At 41.0% G+C, this 22,746-nt stretch overlaps 2 protein-coding genes and 1 long non-coding RNA gene across 3 annotated transcripts; 2 read left to right on the top strand and 1 right to left on the bottom strand.

The window, feature by feature from the left end:
* Window positions 1-216: 216 nt before the first annotated feature.
* Window positions 217-3,729, bottom strand: LOC143596508 (GDSL esterase/lipase At1g33811-like). Its single transcript, XM_077075265.1, has 6 exons — window positions 3,612-3,729; window positions 1,666-1,893; window positions 1,254-1,378; window positions 886-1,134; window positions 534-798; window positions 217-431 (listed from the first exon to the last, which is right to left on the bottom strand). The coding sequence occupies exons 1-6, from the start codon at window positions 3,727-3,729 to the stop codon at window positions 217-219; spliced, it is 1,200 nt and encodes a 399-aa protein (XP_076931380.1).
* Window positions 3,730-6,328: 2,599 nt separating this feature from the next.
* On the top strand, window positions 6,329-7,421 carry LOC143596505 (uncharacterized). Its single transcript, XR_013146723.1, has 2 exons — window positions 6,329-6,387; window positions 7,149-7,421. It is a non-coding gene; the product is annotated as an uncharacterized LOC143596505 (long non-coding RNA).
* Window positions 7,422-9,303: 1,882 nt separating this feature from the next.
* On the top strand, window positions 9,304-12,342 carry LOC143596504 (uncharacterized). The gene is made up of 7 exons (XM_077075261.1): window positions 9,304-9,778; window positions 11,091-11,143; window positions 11,290-11,382; window positions 11,476-11,699; window positions 11,818-11,884; window positions 11,961-12,071; window positions 12,153-12,342. Exons 1-7 carry the CDS (start codon window positions 9,343-9,345, stop codon window positions 12,174-12,176), a joined length of 1,008 nt encoding a protein of 335 aa, XP_076931376.1. The 5' UTR covers window positions 9,304-9,342; the 3' UTR covers window positions 12,177-12,342.
* The last annotated feature ends 10,404 nt before the right edge of the window (window positions 12,343-22,746 follow it).

The following is a 22,746-nucleotide window of genomic DNA, read 5'->3' as shown; positions in this document are numbered from 1 at the left end:
CTATTAAGCAATACTCTCCAGATTCCCTTACTCTCACATTATTATCTTCTCCTACATATACTTATTCTCACGCCGGAGGGTTACCCCAAAGAGGACCCCTCTGTCCCTTTCTGAGGGGTAAGTTAACGGCGTTGTTCATTTTGTAGGTGGAAGAACACAGATCCAGAAGAACCATCGGTGAAATAGTACAATCAAAACCCGAGGAAAGTAGATCTGCTACCAGTGAGTAGATCCACGTTTCTTCATATATGTTGGTGGCCTCGATGAATATATTACTCTTGCAGTCACGATATTTGCAGCTTCAGTCGGATGAAAGGCGTCCCAGAATATGTACTTTGAGCGGTCCCTGCAAGCTTGTTGAAGAGGAAGGCATGTCACTTGACCGTTGTTTCTTCCAACTCCACAACATCCTTTATCAATTACTTCAAATCCTAAGTTACATACATATACACAATTTAAAACAAGTAAGACATCTTTCAAAGCAAATTATATGTACTCATAAATGGCTGGAATAAATAGTAAATTTGAGATACCATTAGATTGAGCATTGAGAATAAGATCCTTGGTTGCTTGATAAGAATCCAAGTAAACAAACTGTGAGCCTTGAAGCCCACCATTATTAAAGCGATCTACAAGTTTCCGTAGGCCTGAGTTAAATAACTGGATAGCATTGTTTATGTTTTCATTGCACCTGCTGCTGTTACCGGTACCATTATACCGAGCTAGCCGATAAGGTATGCACCCAACTTGGCCAACACCAGTTACTATCACTTTTCGTGCGCCCAAATTATACAATGCCTGATGAATAATCGAACCGGATAATATACGTCAAAAAAATGACATGATAGCATTGTTTAGCCGACTAAAGCAAAAAAAAATACTCACGGTAAGCTGATTAGTATAATCATGAATGAGTGCATCTGCGTAGGTTTGCGCGGTGAATTGGGACCCGGTGTTGTAGAAATCTCGCATGAAATAGTTATTGAGATAGTCATTGCTTCCCATTCCAGAGTAGAAGATACACTTGCTAAGGTAAGTTGCCAAAGCATTGTTATCTCCTCTGAAGTAACGCCTCATTTGCTGCACTATAGTCCCAAAGTTATTTACTTGCTGGTTCATTGTAATGTGATCCCCCTATATATATACATGCACATATATTTTAACTTTGGTCAGCAACTAAATTACTGCAGTATTTTAAAAAAGAAAAAAGTATAAAAAGTGGAACACAAAATTAATTAAGAAAGTAGCATTACAAGATTATTTCCGGTTTCATCACGGATACCGGCAGCTCCAGATGCGAAATTCAGCCCACCAAGTATTGCCCGGCCACGAGTTCTTGCGAAGGGCGGGATGTTAGTTCGAAATCCTAGAAGTTGAGCTGCAATGGAATTTCTAAGCTTATTTAAAAATAATATTTAAATTTCATGAACTAAAAGTCATTTGGCCAAATGGTATTTGATGGTATTATAAACGTTCCCTCCTTTTGAAGGTCAACGGTTCAAATCCCGCAGTAGGGGGGTTAGGTGGATTTAAGAGTATATAATCAGATGATCATAAAAAATTATTATTATTATTATTATTAAATGAATTTATTCATAAATACACTAGATTTTATTCAAGTATAGAAGGTGAAAATTAAAGTAACATAAAGATTGAGAAACCAACCCAATGCATCAACGAAAGTCCGGCCATTAGTAAACCGGCCACTGGCGCCTTGAGGGAAGTCGATGCCATAAGGTCTATAGTTGGCTCTAGCAAGAGTGACAAGCCCATTGTTGTTACCGTTATCAACCAACGAGTCACCAAAGATGAAGAAACCCGGAACTTGTGACGTAATAACTTGTGAACAACCCTTTCCTGTTAATATTAACAAGGAAAGAGCTAACACCCAAACTCTTTCATCAAACTCCACATATTAATTTGATCATGCATTGATCGGGGTAGCATATATATATATATATGACCATTTGAGGGGTAAATTTGTAAAATTGCATTTATATATATTGGTTTTATTGTTATTATTATGTTGTAATAAAAAATTGTCTGTTAGCCCGTGAGATGGAGGTGAACGGTTTATGGTTAGAGATGGATGGAAGCCCCTTTTGAGTTGGGTTTATGAACCAATTAATAATGTCGGGTGCGGCTACTTGAAAGAGTGTGTACTTCATGTGAGACCTACAACATGTCTTGCACCTTTATTATCCTGGCTCCTTTTTTTTTTTGAATGACAAATTAGGATCACTCACGGACCACTAGAGTATCATCGTGTCACCAGCAGAACCACGCGATCATATCCATCTCCACTAGGCAATAATGCCTAACCACTAATTCAGGAGGAAACCCAATAAATCTTGGGAAAACCCCCTTGTGGGATTCGAACCCAGGACCTTATGGTCCCTAAGCCTTATCCCACCACCAAGATAGATAAATCCAAACAACACATAACTTTATATAGGAATTTTTTTATTGAGATGTTCTAATTGCAACTTGACATGGAAAAACAACAAAGTAGACTAATTAGATCAATGTTTATAAAAAATCATAACTCAAAATAAAAGTAACTTAACTAGTAAGAAATATTTTTTTGGAATGAATAGAGCATTTGAATAAGTAATATGTATATTACAAAAAATATAATTATGAATAGTGGGTGATAAATAATATTATTTTTCAAAGTATTCATTCTGTTTAATCTCTTATTAAGGGGAGCAGTATAAAGAATGAGAGGTCCCTTATCATTACCAACATGGAGTGTTGTTACCACAGTATGGCTCTGAAACATCAAGACTGGATAAATCTGATGTTAGATGCATGTAGGGCCATCCAAACCGTTTGTCGCTCGCTCGGAAATTGTTCAGAAAATGCTCGCTCATTTTTTTGCTCGATTGAAAACGAGCCGCTCTGCTCGGTTCGGTTTGTAAACGAGCAAAGGTCTGCTCGGTTCGGTTCGGCTCGAATATTTTTAATTTATTTTATATATAATTATATATGAACAAATATAAAAATATATAGACAAAACTCATAAATATAAGTTTACAATTATTTTCACCCCTTCAAAGTTTTTATATTCCATCAATTCGATAGCTTTATTTGTTCGTTTCAAGTTTTTAGAATACTAGAAGTTTGTTTAAATGATCATTATATCTCACTTCAAACTTATTTTTAATGAAAATTTACAATCTATTACACGTTTGTCTAAAAAACACTAATTTATTTATAAAATATATTATTTACAACATTCAAATTTGTTTCTTATTGGAAATTTTAAGTGAAAAAGAAATAAATAATGCTCGAAATCTCTCGATGTTCGATCGAAAATGCTCGATTCGATTTTGGCTCGTTTCAGTTTTCGCTCGGTTCGAATTTCATCCGCTCGGTTCGGTTTTAAACAAGCCAAGCAACGAGCAAGGCTTCGCTCAGTTCGGTTCGGCTCGCGAGCAGCCCTAGATGCATGGCTATTAGGTCCAGTATCAGGATGCCAAGTGGTGTCAGCAATAGAGTGACGTATATCTGCAAAATTAGAACATATATCTACAAAATCGGTTGTTGGGTTGGCACGAAATGTAGATGGGTCATGATTTGGACAATCACTTGGGATATGACCAAGTGACCTGGAATTACAAACAGATTAAAGTCTTCGTCATTGACCGGTTCATCAATGTTCGCAAGTACAAATGCATATTCATGTGCATGGCTGAGATAAGCAAGGGGTGTCTCATACCCTATCATATGTATCTTAATAAGTTGTGTCTAAAGAAGGTACTCTCATGAGGTGTGTGGAGCACAAGCACATCAAAAGAGACCCGTATGTCATGAGCAATGATGCCTTGAACATGTGAGAAGGAAGGTTCAGAGGCTGTGGATATAACAATCATGCGGACATGTGTGTCACTGGAGATCCATGCAGAGTAATTTGGATAAAGTTGTGGTAAGGGTGTGCAAGAAATCTAAAAGAACGATCCAAATCAAAAAAGTTGGACCGAAACATATACCAGTTGTTTGATTTTATGTTTTTGTAAAAACAAAACTTTTGGTTCGAATTTGGTTTTATATGTAATAAAAACCAGAAAAAAACGAACTAAACCCAAGACTTATAGATTTTCACTTATCAGTTTTTAATTTAAATATTTATAAGAAACTAAAGAAATAGTATAAGCCATATTTTATCCCGAATGTATAATAATGAATTAGTTATTAATTTACAAATATTCAGCGCGAAATTTATTATTTAAGCCAATTTTTCCTTTGGCCAACAATTTCAAGCTGAAATGAGAAAATTGGAAAAGCCACACTGAACCGGAAAAACTGAAACCAACGGTTTTCGAAATTTCCAAAACTGAAAATTCGGTTTTTGGTTTGGTTTTAGGCCACTAAATTGTGATGCAGATGCATCAAACATAAATGGTAAAAACCTTTTCGGGATAGATGATGTAGATGTCATGCTCTAATTACAAACCAGTATTTATAAAACTTAAATGCCTATAACTAGTACGGGTAGGTAAGGTCGTCTCCTCAGTGTATCAAAGGAAAATGCAGTTCAAATTCATTGCTCACTAATTAATTGTTTATACGGTGGACAGACGATGTCAAGTAGTTTAAAGATTGATTTGTTTGATGAAAATGCGATCACTTTTAGCTGTAAAACAACTAAGAAAAGAGTGACACACTTCAGCTTTAGGTATGCAATAAATTGAACAACTGTGAATCCTATCAATTTGATAAACACATAGATATGAATCATCAATAATTGATAAGCAATTACTAGACACAGTAATTTGGTTGTGTTGATTCACGTAACCTAATCCGGCGAATTGACACAACTGAAATTAGCTACCTAATTACCAGTTTGTTAATATAGGACTCCAAGTAAATCAGTGTTTAAAGATAAATTTCAATGACTATAAGAACTTAATCCTAAATATTGATGAACACAACAATCAATTGATGACAAACTAGAATCTCATATACACAATTGTTTAAAAAATCAAAACAAACATAAAGCTAGATAAAAAACACACTTAATCAAACTTCAATCCAATTGTTAAACAAGAAACACAGATACATTCTGTTTAGGCACATATCCTACACCTAAAGTGATCACAAGTGGTTTAGCCTTTCTTCAGCATGATAAATGACTCAATTATGTGTTAAACGGACGAAATCAAGGAAGGATTAACGATTCGGGAGCTTCGAGATGGTGTAAAATTGCCTTCTAAGTCGTCAATAGCCTCTGGAATGAAAGATGGGTCGAATGGAAGTTGAATGCTGATTATATAAAAATTAGGTTATTTTTCCTATCTTTGGGACCCTTCGCGTAGCGTGAAGATCTTCAGCCTTGTCCTTCGCGTCGCACGAAGGACAAACTAATAGTTTTTAATCTTCTGGCTCCCTCGCATAGTGCGAGGGATATGGTTTCAACCCATCGCGTCGCACGAAGGACAAACTAATAGTTTTTAATCTTCTGAAAATGAAGTTTCTTCATTTTCATTGTTTTAAGCCTTGAAACGCGTGCTCGCCACTCCTGACCATCTCAAGACATCATTTAAAGCTTGTAACTAGCCCAATAAGCATCGTTATCGTTCAAACACCTTAAATACAAAAGAAGACTTGAAATACCACAGTTCACACTACAAACTTGATAAAACTAAAACGTTTATCACACTAACATACACGACTTATACCCAACCATCATGAGACATTGACCCATTAAAATAGGGAAAATTCTCAAAATAACATATTTGAAGAGAAACGTTCCCAAAAACCCTTCCAAAATTATCTAGAAAGTTGAGATTCAAAGACAATCGAGAAACTGACACATGACGCCCAAACTCATTGTTGAAGATGAAGTTGTGCTCAATACTCACCGTGAAGATGGTCCTTTTTATTGGTCCTTTTTGAATCTCGTCGTAAAGATGGAACTAAGAGTGGTCATTCTGGAAACTTTTATAATGAAGGTCATGTTTTAAATATATCTTCTCAGTAAGGTTATTCTAGGATCTTTCTCTTAACCAAATTCATTGTTAGTTATGATGAATGATTTAATTATAGTTGGTGGGTGACAATGTCAATGCAAATTTGTAAGAGTTGCTTATAGCCTTCTCGATGGAAGTAAAAGCATGTAAAGTAAGCCATAGTTATAAGCTTACTCACGAAACTTTTAGTTTCATACAAGATCAACTTTTGCACGAAAACTGTAAGTCATATAAGACAAACTTTCACGCTAAACTTGTAGGTTATGTTGTGGGCTAATGTAGCTTTGATACCAAGATAAACCGACAATATAAATAAATAAATATAAAAACATATATTATTATTATCTTTTTTATTTGTTGAAGGTTTTGCATTGTGCCTCTTGGGAAAGCTTTGTTTACAGTCGTTTCTGAAGCGGTATGCTTCTCTTTATTTCGATATAGTTTATCTCAAGTATACTTCTTGCTTTTTCTTTGATGAACTCAAATAACTCATAGTTTTAGCTTAGCTTCTTAATTACAGTTTGAATAGGGGTGTAAACGAGCTTAGTCGAACGAGCTCGGTTCGTTTTAACTTATGAAAGCTCAAGCTCTTTTTTAAAGATCAAGCTCGGCTCGTGAGTCGTTTTTCCAACCTCGAGCTCGGCCAGTTTTTTACTTATTAATTAATTTATATACGTTTTTTTTAATTTTTATATTTTATTTATTTTGAGGAAAACCTTTAACGAACCTAAGCTTGGCCCATGCTCGTGTAGTACTTTAAATGAGCCAAAACTCAACTCGAGCTCAGCCGTGCATTGTGAAATGATGCATAGAAGTCCAAAAGAGTTGAAACTTTAAAAATACTTTAGGCTTGTTAACGCTCGACATCGCTTCCCATACAGGGCTCGATAATTAAACGAGCTTTACTTGAGGCCTGGGCTCGACTAGAGCTTGATAAGGCTCGACTTGGTTTGATCTTTTTATCGATCCGATCTGGAGTAGCTCGCGAGCGGCTCTGCGTGTTTGCACCCCCAAGTTTGACCTTAGCAGAGTGCATTAAGGCATTCGGTTTTCTTGAAATAATGCATATCTTGTTTACAATGATGCATGGCCCTGTACTCTACTTACTTCCGTACTGCATACTTTTTACAATTCTAGTAAAACAACCTTGAAGTGATGATTTTGTTTTACAAACAGGTGAACGTTGCAGCAAGCCGGACCATTGAGGTTCTTGAGAAACCAGAACAGTTTTCATCTCAATCACTACAAAAAGTTAATGATTTCAACAGTCAGCTTCACAAAGTGATGTTTTCTATGAAGACTACGCAGTCAAATGCTTTAAAGGTCAATCAGATTTCATTCCAAAGGCCATGAATAGTTATTAAACTGTGCGTCTAGGATGATATTTGTCGAAGAATATGGGAATGTATGAATACATTTTTTTAGCATGTTTTGCATTTGAGCCTGGTATATTATACAGCCAAAAAGTCTATTTACTGTGTGTTCAGATGCTTTTGTCTCAAAATGAAGCGAGTTGCTGTTGGTTATCTAGGAGTGTAAACGAGCCGAGTTCAAGCTTAGCTAGTTAATGGTTTTTCAAATTCTGGCTCAACTCGCTTATTATTCTTAGTTTATTTAATATATTATTTAGTTATATTTAAAGTTATTTTATATATATATATATATATAATAATGATTATATCACTAATAAGCTCGTTTACTCACGGGAGTCAACTTGAGCTCGATAACTAAAGTTCGAGCTTGTTTAAGCTAGTTTTGATTCAAAATTGTAACGAGAGCGTCTCGAGTACCTCATGAACACGTGATTTGTTTGCACCCGAAGGAATATTGTGTTTATTAAATCGTCTCAAGTAAAGTGTATATTTTTAATGTTAACGGGTGGAAATTACCTATTTGCCCATTAAATGCTAGGACTTAACTAGTTCTTTGTATGGTCATGAAAAACGAGACGCTTTATCATTTAAATGACAGAGAGTGAAAATAAATTTATAAAAGACTCGATCCGTATATTTTAAAGGACAAAATTTTAATTTAGTCAATAGTATAGAATTTACATTTTTTTTTGTTTCGGAAGTGCTTTTATTTAATTTCAATTTTTATAATAATTTCAGAATATAAGTGGTTGAGGAGAGTATATTCTCTCAATATTTATTGGAATATCCTCCCAATTTTATTATATATTTTAGAAAGCATATCTATGATAATTCTTGACTACAATCAAAATATCGAATGCCTTTATCTTCTTGTTACATGATTTAAGTAGAGTACTTTTTTATTAGTTACGAAGAATCACAAACCAAACTGAAGTATCATTAAAATATATAAATCCACTATGTGTTACGTTGAATCTAGTTACATAGTAAACAATAATTGAATCTAAGATTATTATACAATTGAGAGATAGTTTTAGCGATAAGAAAATAAGTTATGAGCATAAACACCAACTAAAACATGAAAACTAAGGGTGCAAATGAATCAAACGAGACCTTGCTCGTGTGCGTCCGTTAAGTTTTTTCGGAAAAACAGATGGTTCATGAAAATTCGTGTTGATGTTCATTTTTTAAGGAGTTGAGCCTTTTCATGTTCGTCAATGTCTGTTATTAATGAACACAAAAAGGAGGCAAGGACTAGGGAAGGAGGCAGGGGACTGGCCGGGGAAGTCGACATCTAGCGGAGGAATGCACTGTCTGTAAGGAATTGACTAGGAGAAGTGAGCTTATATGTAACGTAGTAACGGAGAAATGGAAGCACGGGTGTTAACCTTAAATAAAAATGGTTTAAACTTTAAACACTCGAAATTAGGGTAAAAGTACAAATAAATAGAAATAGTAAAAACCTTAATTAACAAACCTAATTGGACGGATATAAACGAACTTAACAGAACACATGCAAACAAACTTAACCAGACGTGCGTATATGAACACATTGCCGAACGTTGAACAAACAAACAAACATAAACAAACTAGTACCAAACAATTCACTATACATTTGCTTCATACGGACGCATTACCGAACGTAAACAAACACATCACCGAACGTTGAACAAACAAACAAACATAAACAAACTTTCCACCAAACAATTCACCAGACGTTTGCTTCATTTACGAGAGTTACGAACCTAATGAAAACTATTTAGTTAGTTGCCACGTGTACATGATAAATCCCAAATTAGGCAAGGTAACAACTAGGTAAAGTAAAAAACTTGTGACGCCTAAACCTGGGAAACAAAGTGTTGTGTTGTGACACGTATACATAATAAATAAAATTAAACCAACACCACACCATTCAATTCATCTTCTTCTTCTTCTTCTTCTTATCCTGAACACACTCCATCAAAACAAAACCACCATTAATTAATTAATTAATTAAAATGCGTATCCTTTCAAGACCACCATGCCTCTCACCATCTCTACCATCTATCCAATCTCAATTTATAACCAGACCCACTTCATCTTCATCTAATTCTATCTTCCTTACCTTTAGACCCTTAAACAAACGCTTCCATTTCTTCAACTCACCTCGTTCTTCCTTAAAAGAAACCAAGAAACAGCAACGCACGCTGCAGACCAACGCCCCACCGCCGCAGAGCAGTATTCGGAGGCTACTGAACTTTAATAATAATAATAATAGTAATAATAAAGATGATGATAATAGTGATGAGAATGAGGATAACAAGACGGCGGTTAAAGGGACGATCTTGGCTGGGTTGTTGCTTGTTGGTGTTGTTGGTGGGTTTGGGGCTGTTGGGTATGTTTATAGAGATCAGATTAATGCTTTCTTGATTCAGTTTTCCAGCTTCATTGAAGGTATTATTATTATTATTATTATTATTATTATTATTATTATTATTATAATGTAAATTGTTTAGGATTTGGGCTTTTTGTTAGGGTTACTTTGACCTATGGTTGATAGATGATTAGGGGAAGTGACCGGAATGCCCGTTTGACTAGTCAAAGTTACCGTTTTGTCCATTAGTAGACCCGCCTAGATAATAATTGTTACCTTATTGGATTTTTAACCAACCAGGTCACGCCACATGTTAGTGTCTAGTTAAGTCGTCATGATTTTTAAAAAAAAATCAGTCGAACTCCCTGGATATTTAAATGAAAACCAAGTTTGTTTGTTTTTTTCAAAAGACCAGCGATCAAGTCTGATCGCTGAGGATTCTTGAAAAAAAAAAGGTGGGTTGACTGATTTTTTTAGAAAAATTATGGTGATTCGACTAGATACTGACATATGTGACCTGGTTGGTTGAAAATCTAGTCGGGTAATGGTTATTATATAGGCGGGTTGGTTGACTGGATTTGGGAAGACCATAGTTGTCAATAGCGAATAGCGGTAAATAGCGACTGCTATTTCATATTTAGCGATAACGGAGTAGAAAATTTTTAAGCAAATAATTAGGGTTTATATTCACAAAGTAAGCTTTTACGGTGGAACTTGTGGAAGGTGCAACTGTTTGGTCGATAAGCAAGCCTTAAAAATAGGGTTCTTCAATTTTTTATATTAAATAAATAAAATAAAAATAAAAAAAAACCTAAATGCCTCTTTAATTACGCTAAATGACCGATGTTAGTATATAGCGGCCTATAGCCGCATCGCTACGTAGCGCGCTATAGCCCCCGCTATCACCGCTATTGACAACTATGGGGAAGACCGGATTTCAATAGACAAAATGGTAACTTTGACCGGTCTAATGGACATTTTGGTCATTTTCCCAAATTATTAACCAGTGGCACTCTTATTACATTTTGCCTTTTAATTTTTGTTAAATATTATTGTGAATACACATCAGTGGTTGCAAGTGCACAACAATTGTACTAGTTCCAAGCCATATATGATCAAATACTATTATTAGGATATTACATTTATAGTAAACATAATGTAAATCAAGTGGTAACCCTATATAAGGCGCTGAATACATGTAATTCTAAGAGAATTGGATTGTTATTTTAGAAGTTGCTTTTGTAATCACATATATTATGTTATTTATTATTTAAATTCAAGATTGTCTCTCAAGAAGTTATATATGGGAATTTTAAGACTTAACTTGTTTCACCAAGCTGGCAATTGAGCTTGACGTTTCTCATATTCCTCAACCTTTTGTCATGTGCACAGGATACGGCCCTGCTGGATACGCGCTTTTTGTTGCAGTTTATGCTGGCCTAGAAGTAAGTTTAATCCTTAACGGGCCTGATGTGCCAGTTGTGACTCAATGGGTTATGTTTTATCTCTAAGGGGTCTTTTGAGTATTAAAAGAAAAGTTAGATTTAATGAACACAATAGGATGCTGATGCAAGTAAGCGTTTTCTTGTAGGTACTTGCAATACCTGCAATCCCGTTGACAATGTCTGCTGGCCTTCTGTTTGGATCATTTACAGGCACAATACTTGTTTCTATAAGTGGGACTGTAAGTCATTAAATAATATGTTTACATAAGTGTGGTGTATCATTGACAAATTATTAAGCGGTTACGCATTTTGTTATTTTGAAACTGTTTCAGGTAGCAGCAAGTGTTGCATTTCTAGTTGCTAGATATTTTGCACGCGACCGAATACTTAAAATGGTTGAAGGAAACAAGAAGTTTCTTGCAATTGATAAAGCAATTGGAGAAAATGGTTTTAGAGTTGTCACGCTTCTTCGTTTGAGCCCGTTACTCCCATTTTCTCTTGGAAATTATTTATATGGACTTACATCAGTCAAGTTTGTTCCTTACGTCTTAGGAAGGTTAGCCTTTAATTATCGACACTTTTTTTTTAAATTTTTTTATGCTTCCCATATGTTATATATAAAGAATGCAACACATTGGTGAAGAAACATTATAAAAACCTATGATTGTATGCAGTTGGTTGGGGATGCTACCTGGAACATGGGCTTATGTTAGCGCTGGTGCATTTGGTCGAGCAATCATTGTGAGTTGTTTAATAATATTTTAATGGAGAAAGTATATGGTTTTATTTTTTTTAATTAAATTCTAATATTTCGCAGCAAGAAGAATCGGGAGTGGGTTTAGCAGGGGGGACGAATCAGCTACTGACTTTGGGGGCTGGATTATTGGCAACAGCCTTGGCTGCAACCTATGTCACGCGGTTAGCCAAGGTTAGACATGTGGTCATGATCACTTTTGAATTGGATTCTTAATTTTATTATTTTGTTTTTAATAATTATTTTCGTTTGCAGGATGCCATGAAAGACATTGAATAAGACGTATGGCTACTGCTTCTTATTCTGGCATAATTCAAGAGCTTCGAGTTACAGTATACATGGCTATAATGTATTGGAACAGATATGAGTAAATTCTATATGGCCACTTGTTGAAGCAACTGTAAATTTGAATCCCATTTCTATTATTGATATCATTTTAAGCATACTTTTGGCTGCAGCATTTGAAATGAGATGCTTATGTGATTTAACGCTAGGATCGGGTAGGGAATTTTACGGTTATCCCAATAGCGAATCTTTTTTCACCAAGTTTTTGCAGAGCACTAGGTCCCCAAGAATAGCTAACCCCTAAATATGATAGCCATTGTTACAATGGAAATCGGACCTGTCTTGTCGTGGGTTTGACCGTGTGTAGCATTCCAAAGTCGTTCTTGAGATAAGTTCATATCCAAACTGCAGCATCTCGATAAATCTTTTGGAAGGTGATATACTCGTGTAACATAGTACTTGAAGAGGTATGTACCCGCCTCAACACCGAGCGAGGCGGGTCAACCCACAAGATATAGACAAGAGGCTTGAAATCAAGATATTATGAAGGCACAAAGCCAAAACCTATGCGCATGGCGCATATCACATATGCTCACGCATATCACATATGCTCATGCATCACATGCTCAGGCATCACATATGCTCATGCATCACATATGCTCAGGCATCACATATGCTCACGCGTATCACATGCTCACGCACCATATATGCTCACGCATATCACATCTGAGCGTGACGCATCCGCGCGTGACGCATATCACATGCTCACGCATATCACATCTGCGCGTGGCGCATCCGCGCGTGGCGCATATCATATGCTTGTGCATATCACATCTGCGCATGAAACATCTGCGCGTGAGAATAAAGAGAAGACCTCGCGCATCCTCAGGATAGGCGCATATCACACATGCACATAATCAACCTCGTCCTTATCCAAATCAGGATAAGGACAACCTTGATTGTGCACGTCAGACAACCTTCCAGAAGGTATCTTTTTAAGGAATAAGAATATGCTGATGTTGACAGCTGTCAATGACAGGTGGACAACTCAGCAAAACCCATGTGCTACCACGTGATTGCACATGGGTCAGAGAATAATCAATGAAAAAGCACCAGGTGTCTCAAGGACACGTGGCGCAAAGCAATAGGAGGAGGCCAAAAAGGCCCTAATTGGGTCTGAGCCCAATCATTGGAAACCCTAGCACTATAAATACCACATCAACTCCACAAGGAGAGGTATGCCCTATTACGCTGTATCACGCATTATTAAGCAATCTCAGGCAATATTAAGCTATATTAAGCAATACACTCCAATTCCTTACTCTCAGATTATTATCTTCTTCTACAAACTCTTATTCTCACACCGGAGGGTTACCCCAAAGAGGACCCCTCTGTCCCTTTCTGAGGGGTAAGTTTACGGTGCTGTTCATTTTGTAGGTGGAAGAATCCAGATTCCAGAGAACCATCGGTGAAATAGCATAATCACACCCGAGGAAAGTTGATCGTCTACCAGTGAGTCGATCCACGTTTCTTCATTGGCGCCATCACCTGTTACAACGGCAACAAAATCTCATCAGTTCTCTAAAAAAAAAAATTTCACCATGGTTTCTGGTGTTCGTAACAGCGATCAAGTTCTGGAGGATATTGAGCGTGAGGATGTTAATGAGGGACATCAGTTTCTGAGGGTGCCGCGTGATTCTACGCGCACCACCAGTAACCTTCCCTTCATCACAACTCCTCATAGCCAGACTGAAACTCCTCCAGACGATCTCACGTTCCAAAATCTTACCGGCGCGAAACAAAAAGGACCAATGGGTCCAGAAGATGAAACCAATGACCCTAAAGAGTGGCTCATAAACGAGCAACGACGTCTAATGGACAAGTACAACGAGCTGGTCAAACACAAAAAGTTAGCTGACTTAACACAAAGGCTAGCGTTTGATAAGCAAACCGTTCAAGGAACAAAAAGGGCGCGCGCGCCGGAAGATGGTCATTCTGTTCACACTGAACACGCTGAGTTTAGTGATGAAGAAGTGCACAGCATGAGGAAGACGCGAGATACTCATGCAGGAGGCTCACAGCTCCGCGCGCACGTGAACATGGCGCCTGGAGCCAAAGCCGATCTAGATCTGTACACACCGTACAGCCCACCAGTGAGAGGGCAAGTGGACATAACCACACCATACAGGCCAGCCATCTTGGTGAAGCATTCAAAGTTCACTGAGCGCATCGCGAAGGCTCCCATTCAGCACAAAACCAAAATGCCAAGTGGTTTGGGCAAATATGATGGCACAACAGATCCAGACGATTTCTTACAAGGTTTTTATAACACTGGAAACCTAGAAAGCTGGACGATGCCAACATGGTGTCACATGTTTGCTCGCTGCCTTACGGGCGCGGCGCGTGTCTGGTTCGAAAGCTTGCCGACTGGGCAAATCGATGGGTTCGAAGAGCTGTTGGAAAAGTTCCAAGCTCACTTCGTACAGCAGCGCAGACACACGCGCGACCCTGATGACATCATGCACTGCGTGCGCAGGAATGATGAAACGATTGAAGACTACATAACTCGTTTCAATCAGGAGTCTCTGGCAATCGGAGGTATCACTGAGCAACTCTTGCGCGTGGCCTTTATACAAGGCGCGCGCAGTGATCAACTCCGCCGAGCTCTCGTAAGCAGAGATGGCATGCCAACCACTTGGGCCAAGCTAATGGAAGCATCGCGAGTCTTCGCGAGAAATGAAAAACAAATTGCCCAAGATAGAGCGAGAGAAAGAGGGCATCAAGCTGAGACACCGCGCAGCAACGAAAGAAGGGGCAAACAGAACTCTGTATGGTCCAGGTTGCAACCAACCAGTTTTTCTCCCGCAGAAAAGCAGGCGCAACCAAGCTCACCTCAGCCCCAAAAAGACATTCGTAATCGCGGAGAAGGTGATAAGAGGGAAGGCGGCAGAGATCCTAACAGACCTCTGCCAAGAATATGGACTCCCCTCACTAAAACGCCTTCACAAGTGTTAAGCACTGAGAATGTCCAGTTCAAAAGCCCCAAGCCACTACACTATAAGGGACCATCAAACAGTGGCAAGTACTGTGAGTTTCACAAGTCCACAGGGCACAACACCGATGCATGCCACCACTTGAAGGATGCAATTGAAAAGGATGTGAAATCAGGCAAGCTGGCTCACCTGGTGAAAAACCCAAGACCAGAAAATGAACAACCAGAAGGAGCCTCAGCCAGCAAAAAGTTCAAAAGAATCTGTGTAGCCGAGGGAGGAAGGCAAGGGCAAAGATCAAGAAAGAGAAGCGCGCAAGTCCAAGGAGATTGGCGCGAGCAACAAGTAATTTTCCCAAGAATCAGGGGAGGCCCTTCTATCAGCAGTCCTCTTGTCATCACTACACACATTGCTCATTATGAAGTGTCAAAAGTCCTGGTGGACACTGGCAGCGAATCAGACATCATGTATGAGCAATGTTTCAGGAAACTGGATCCGGCAGACCAAGCAAGGCTTGAAATTGTGAATGCACCAATCTCTGGTGTTTCAAATGAAATCATTCATCCCCTAGGTCAAATACAATTTGAACTAACCATGGGGGATGAGAAACACAAGCGAGCCGAAGTTGTCAACTTCTTGGTCTTGCCCACCACTTCATGCCACAATATGATCTTGGGTAGGGGAACGATTGCCCAATTCAACGCCATACCGTCGCCAGCGCACGGCGCGTTGGGGTTCCCAACACCAACAGGTGTAACTTTTGTATACCGAGATCATTTGTGTGCAGTGACAAGTACTCCGCGGGAAGGGAGAATGAAACTTCCAATGGCAGACAACGCGCCAGAGGAATGGATTCTCAACCCAAAATTCCCGGAGCAAACAATCACAATTGGCGCTACGATATCAGACGACACGAGGTTGAGAATGAAAAGATTGCTCACAGCATATATGTCGGTCTTCGCGTGGCAACACTCTGATATGACTGGGGTTCCGCGAGACCTGGCGCAACATTCTCTCAACACGTTCAAGTCTGTAGAGCCAATTGCTCAAAAGAAGAGAGTCATGGGGGATGAGAAGGTGAAGGCCATGAATGAGCAGGTTGAGGATCTACTGCGCGCAAACATCATCCGCCCGATACGATACCAGACATGGGTAGCCAATCCTGTGATGGTAAAGAAAAGTAACGGGTCGTGGAGGATGTGCATTGACTTCAAGGACCTCAACAAAGCATGCCCAAAAGATTGTTACCCCCCTCCCAAACATCGACGCAAAAGTGGACTCCGTGGCGCCATTCAAGCTCAAATGTTTCCTGGATGCCTACAAGGGCTATCACCAGATTCAAATGGCACCACAAGACGAGGACAAGACTGCCTTCAGAACCGACAAGGGTGTTTTTTGTTACACAAAAATGCCCTTTGGTTTGAAGAATGCGGGAGCCACCTACCAAAGACTTATGGATGCCGTTTTCAACGAGCAAATTGGAAGAAACCTAGAAGTCTACGTGGATGATTTGGTGATCAAAAGCAGGGAGGAAAAACAAATGCTCAAAGACATCGAAGAAACCCTTGGGCGCCTAAAGGAAGTTAACATGAAGCTCAATCCGAGCAAATGCACTTTCGGCGTACAAGAGGGAAAATTTCTAGGTGTAATGGTCACCAAGGATGGTTTCAAGGTGAACCCAGAAAAGGTGGAGGCCATCCTTGACATGCCCTCGCCATCCACCATGAAAGAAGTCCAGAAGCTGAATGGTAGATTGGTATCAATCAACAGGTTCCTAGCGAACCATGCAAGCAAATCTACCCCATTTGTCAACACATTGAGAAATTGCTTAAAGAAAAGCCAATTCAAATGGACTCCTGAGGCCGAGCAAGCTTTCAGTGAGATAAAAGAATGTTTGATAAATCTGCCCGCGCTCACAGCTCCACTTCCTGGTGAAACTTTGACATTGTACCTATCAGCAGGAGAGCGCGCCATCGGCGCAGTATTGTTGGTGGATCGCAAGGGAATCCAAACGCCAATATACAATGTGAGTCGGGTGCTGACAGATCCTGAGACGCGCTACTCCATCATGGAAAAGTTAGTTTTGTCACTAACACACGCGTCGCGCAAGCTTCATAGATATTTCAATGGTCATCCCATTGAAGTTCTGACTGGTTACAACATCCAGCAAGTCTTGCGGCGTCCCGCGCTCTCAGGAAGGCTGACAAAATGGGCGCTGGAATTAGGAGAGCACACGATCGCCTATAAGCCCCGTCCAGCAATAAAGGGACAAGTCTTAGCTGATTTCATCGCAGAAATCCCCGAAGGAAAAATTGAAGAGGCTCAGCGCGAGGTAGACCCTCCGCGAGCCAATGATGAAGAAAATGTTTGGAGATTATTCACTGACGGAGCTTCAAACAACGAATGATCCGGCGCATGCCTCAAGCTGGTGGATCCAGAGAATCATGAATATACTTACGCCATCAGGTTGGACTTCAAGAGCACCAACAATGAAGCTGAGTATGAAACCCTGCTGGCTGGCCTGCGCATCGCGCACAAATTCGGAGTTAAAAAGCTAGAGGCCCATGTTGATTCATACTTGGTAGCAGCACAGGTCAATGGCCTTTATGATGCCAAGGAGAACACCATGCCTCTGTATCTAGAGCAGGCGAAAAAGCTCATCGAGCAATTTGACTGCTTCAGAATCATTCATATTCCGCGCAGTGAAAACAAATCTGCCGACGCACCGAGCAAGATGGCATCTACCAACTTCGATCACTTTGGCAAAGATGTCAGGGTAGAAGTAATGAGCAACCCGTCGATGGTAGCGAAGTCTGTCCTTGTAACTCATACAACCCCTTCATTATGGATAACTCCAATAATGGAATTCCTGAAGGAGGGAAAGGTACCGGACGATCGCGCACAGGCGAGGAGGATAAGACACAAGTCACAGAACTATGAACTGCTTGATGGTACATTATATCGACGCTCTTATCTTGGACCGCTCTTGAAATGCCTAGATGCTGAGGAAACAAGCTATGTGATCAGAGAGATACACGAAGGAATCTGTGGAATACATGCTGGCCCGCGCATGGTGGTTGCCAAGGCAATGAGCGCAGGTTACTATTGGCCAGGCATGTACTTGGACGCTTTAAAAGAGATCCAAAAATGCAAAGCGTGTCAGAGCTATGCGCCAAACACCATGGGGCCAAAGAACAACTTGATTCCGGTGACCTCCGCATGGCCTTTCCACAAATGGGCAATCGATATTGTGGGTCCCCTACCGCAGGCGCAAGGGCGAGTAAAATTTTTGGTAGTGGCAGTAGACTATTTTACAAAATGGGTTGAAGCCAAGCCACTAGCAAAAATCACAGCCGAGGCGATGAAGCAATTTATTTGGAGCCACATCATATGCCGTTTTGGCTTGCCCATGGAAATGGTGAGCGATAATGGCAAACAATTCACTGACAGGAAGATATCCAGCTGGCTCAAGGAATTGCGCATCAACCAAATCTTCACTTCGGTATACCACCCTCAGGGGAATGGCCAAGTGGAGCGCGCGAATCAAAGCTTGTTAAATGGGCTGAAGAAAAGGTTGTAGGGAGAATCCCATTCTTGGGTCGAAGAGCTACCTAATGTCCTGTGGGCGCACAGGACATTAAGCAAAACCAGCAATGGCGAATCCCCGTTCAGCCTAACCTATGGAACGGAGGCTATGATTCCAGCAGAAATTGGATGCCCATCCCATAGAGTGCTCATGATGAACAAGATTGATAATGAGCGCGAAAGGAGGTTGGATCTCAACTTACTTGAAGGGCGCAGAGAGGCGGCTATCATCAGTGAAGCCAAATACAAGAAAAAACTGGAAAAATATTACAATCAGCGCGTGAAAGAATGCCACTTCAAGAAGAATGATTTTGTCCTTCGAAACAATGAAGCTAGCCGCGCGATACCCCCGGGAAAGATGTCCCCCAATTGGGAGGGACCTTATCAAGTCTCGGAAGAATTGGGAAAAGGCGCATACGCTTTAAAAGATTTGAATGGAAAGAAGATCCCGCGCGCATGGAACGCAGCACAGCTTAGAAAATGTTTCATGTAAAAATTGTCAAATTTGTAATCAAGGCTCTTTAAGCCATTATGAATAATGATACGCGCTATCTTCTCTTAATGTGGTTCTATTACCTTTTGCATACATGTTTCACACTTCCCTTTATTAATTTTGAGCAATATGACAACATTGTATTGACATCAAAACAAAAAATAAAACGAAGTAAAACATACATGCGCGAGCTTCAAGCTCAAACGCGTTAACGAGTTTTTACCCTAAAACGTCAGGTCCTTAGCCCAATAATATGAGCCTTAGCTCAGGGCCTTAGCCCAATAATGTGAGCCTTAGCTCAAATCACTCACAACATCCATCCTACATGCTGCGCAGCCTGACCATAAAAATACCTAAGCACAACTAAGGCAAAGCACATGCCAAAACATAGTTGTTAAGGTCTCAGGTCGAGGTCGCGCATGAAATTGTAATGAATATCTGAGTAACACATGCTGACACGTAAAGGCTAAAAAACTCATAATTCCCTATAATAAATGCGCGATAACGTCGCGCAAAAGAGCAATAATAAAACGCCAAGGCGCGTGTCAACATAATCAGGGTATTGCAAAATCACTTACAATATGACAAGGATTAAGTAAAATAATTTCTTTACAACCTTGTTCTTATTTCAACGTGCAAACATATCTTATATTCAACAAGCAAACATGCAATATAAAGAGATGAACTAGGAATGCGCAAGATGCGAATAAAGGAAAAACAAAATTTCATTTCAAAGCATTGAAATTTACAAATTTACAAAGTGATAGAGATACAAACTACAAATAAAAAAAAAACATGAAGGGCTTCTCAAGTCTCTATATCGATGTTAGCCTCTTCATCGCTCTCATCACCTCCCTCAGCATCTGGCGCAACCCGCTCCTCATCATCTCCAAACTGACCATAGTCAAGTTGTTCGTCTTGAATGGAGTCTTCTATCACAATAGTGTCAGGAGCGGGTCCTTTGGCCACGCCAGAGCCGCTAGCGGAGGCAGCATTCCCCGCGCCATCATCACCGCCACCAGCCCCATCACACTCGTCAAGTAGCTTCTTTAGCGCGCCGAGATCGGGCTGGTCAGCAAGCGCGGCTATCTGCAAATCATAAGAAAAAGTATGAGTACAAAAACACTTGGAAAATAAATCAAGGTAAACTCATTAAGGTTAAAATACCTGCCCAAGGATGGGAATGGGAGTATTCAAATACTTCTCCCCCATCTCGGCCATATCCGCGCAGATAACGTCGAGCTGATAAGGGTAGTCGGATGGGTTCTTCTTCAGTGCGCTATATTCACAACCATCCTTGAACCCTTCAGCTCGACCCACCAAGCGCGAGGCAGCGTTGCAATCCATCACAAGGGTCTGAAACTCGTCTGAATATTTCATCGCGTAAGCGCAACGAGTCATACCCTGTGAGATTAGCCATTGGCGATCCTGCGCGAGGGAAGAAACAGTCGTCTCGAGGGCAGGAATCTGAGAGTTTAACAACTCAACAGTTTCCTTGGTCTGTTTCAGCTCCTCTTTGTCGGACGCTGCTGTCGCCAAGGCTTCTTCCTTTTCCGCTCGCGCAACATCAAGTGCTTCCTGGCTAGACGCTGCCGTCGCCAAGGCTTCATCTTTCTCGGCCCGCGCGGCCGCCAGCTCCTTCTTCAGGCGCGCAACCTCACTTTCCAATGATGATTTGTCAGTTATAGACTGGACAAGAGCTTGGTCACGCGCCTCCGCGTCCAGCTCCAAGTCGCGCACTCTACGCGCGTACTTGGCCGCGTCCGCCTCGGTCGCCTGTAGCTTCTCCCGCGCAGCCTGTAGCTCATGCCCGCGCTTCTCGAAGGCGGCGTTGGCACTTGCTCTGTTCTCGCTGAGCTCTGCTTGGAGTTTCTCAGCTCTCTCTCGAGCATCAGAAAGATTCCAAGCAGACACTTTAGCCTCTTGCTTGGCTTCCGCAAGAGCATCACGTACCTTTACGTAATCATAGCGAAGCTCTTGGGAGGCAGCAAAGAAAGCCGACCCAGCAAACAGATAATCGTTGAGCAAGTCCACGCGAGCGCGGTCCTCCTGAAACCTCCTTTCAGCTGGAGGCACAGAATGAGCCCAGAAGTCCTCACACACACCCATGGACTGAAATGAGCTGTCCTCAGTAATATTCCATCTCGGGCGGTAAATGTGATCGGCTTCCTGCAAACACAAAGTAATGATCTAAGTCATCAAAACACTAATATGGAAGTCCGCGCAGCGGAGCAAAAACAAACCTATACCTGCGGGGATGAAGCAGAAAAGTCAGCGCCAACCCCACGAGAAGACTGCGCCGCGAAATCTCGTGGCGCTGCAGGGCTGGCGCGGCCGCTGTCGGAGCCTTCAACTTGAACCTCCTCATCCTCTGAAACAGGCCTTTTCTCCTGCGACCTAGAAGAACCAAAATCAGTCTCGCGAGGAGGAGGTGATGGAGGTCTCGACGCCGCCAGGTCGGCGCGTAAAACGGCCTCCTGCTCCTTAGTAATCCCGATGAGGGGAGATTCAGCGCTTGCAGGAGCAGGAGCAGAACCAACGGCGCTGGCACCGGCGCCAGCAATGCCGCCGGCAGCTTGTGCGCCAGCTATGACTCCTATAAAAAATCAACAAAGAGAAATGGTTCATGACTTGATCTAAAAAGAGAAAAGTCAGAAAATAAAAGTGCAATACATACCTTGGCGCACCGCCGTTCGCGAGTTAAACATCGCCATGAAGTCCATTCTTCCCCTTTTTGGGGGTAAAACAGGGGACTTCGAAGCGACATCCGGCGCAGCCTCGGCACCTTGTTGCTCCTGAGGTTGATCCACCAAGGTCGCCGGCTCTACAAACATTTGAGTGAGCAAAGATTCATTAGTAATTCTATCAGAATCGCGCTCATAAAACCATAAAGTATAAAGTATACCTGTCGATGAGGAAACGGCAGGCGCAGCGCCGCTTCCCTTTTCCGCCGCGCGAAGGGAGGAGGTGGCGGCACCATACCTCGTGTGGACAGGAGGTCTGCCCACATTTTGAGGCAGGGAAGACAAGGAAAACTTGGAGGTAAACTCCTGGGTTTTCTCAAGTCCCCTCGCCTGAGTAGGAGGATCCTGAGCAACAGGGGCATCATCTTTCTTCTGTTTCTTACTGGCCCCTGCGCCAGTTTTCCCCTTAGCTTTACGCTTTAGTTGGGGCACCTCAGCCTCCTCCTCCTCTTCCTCTTCCGCGAGCTCCAGCTCGTAGTTCTCGAGCGCGTCTACAATACGTGCAACAGAAATGTTAGCCAAATTTGGTATTATAAAAGGCATAAGCATAAGTACAAAGGCTTACCAGGCGCGTCGCTGTCAAAGTGAAATCCCAGATCAACAGGGATGAACATGTCATCGAAGCGATCGGGAAAACCAACCTCCCCAGCGCCCAGCGCGACAGAGCCACCCTCCATATGCTCATCATAGGCGGTGTGGACATACTCCTTGCTGACTGCACAAAACAAGTCAAATGATATCAGCAAAACGAA

This window comes from Bidens hawaiensis, unplaced genomic scaffold, assembly GCF_021521415.1.
Source record: "Bidens hawaiensis isolate Kalapana, Puna unplaced genomic scaffold, B.hawaiensis_p1.1 tig00046657_1, whole genome shotgun sequence".
Classification (NCBI taxonomy): domain Eukaryota; kingdom Viridiplantae; phylum Streptophyta; class Magnoliopsida; order Asterales; family Asteraceae; genus Bidens; species Bidens hawaiensis.
Note: the sequence above shows the minus strand (reverse complement) of the source record. Positions and strands in the feature narration are given on the sequence as shown.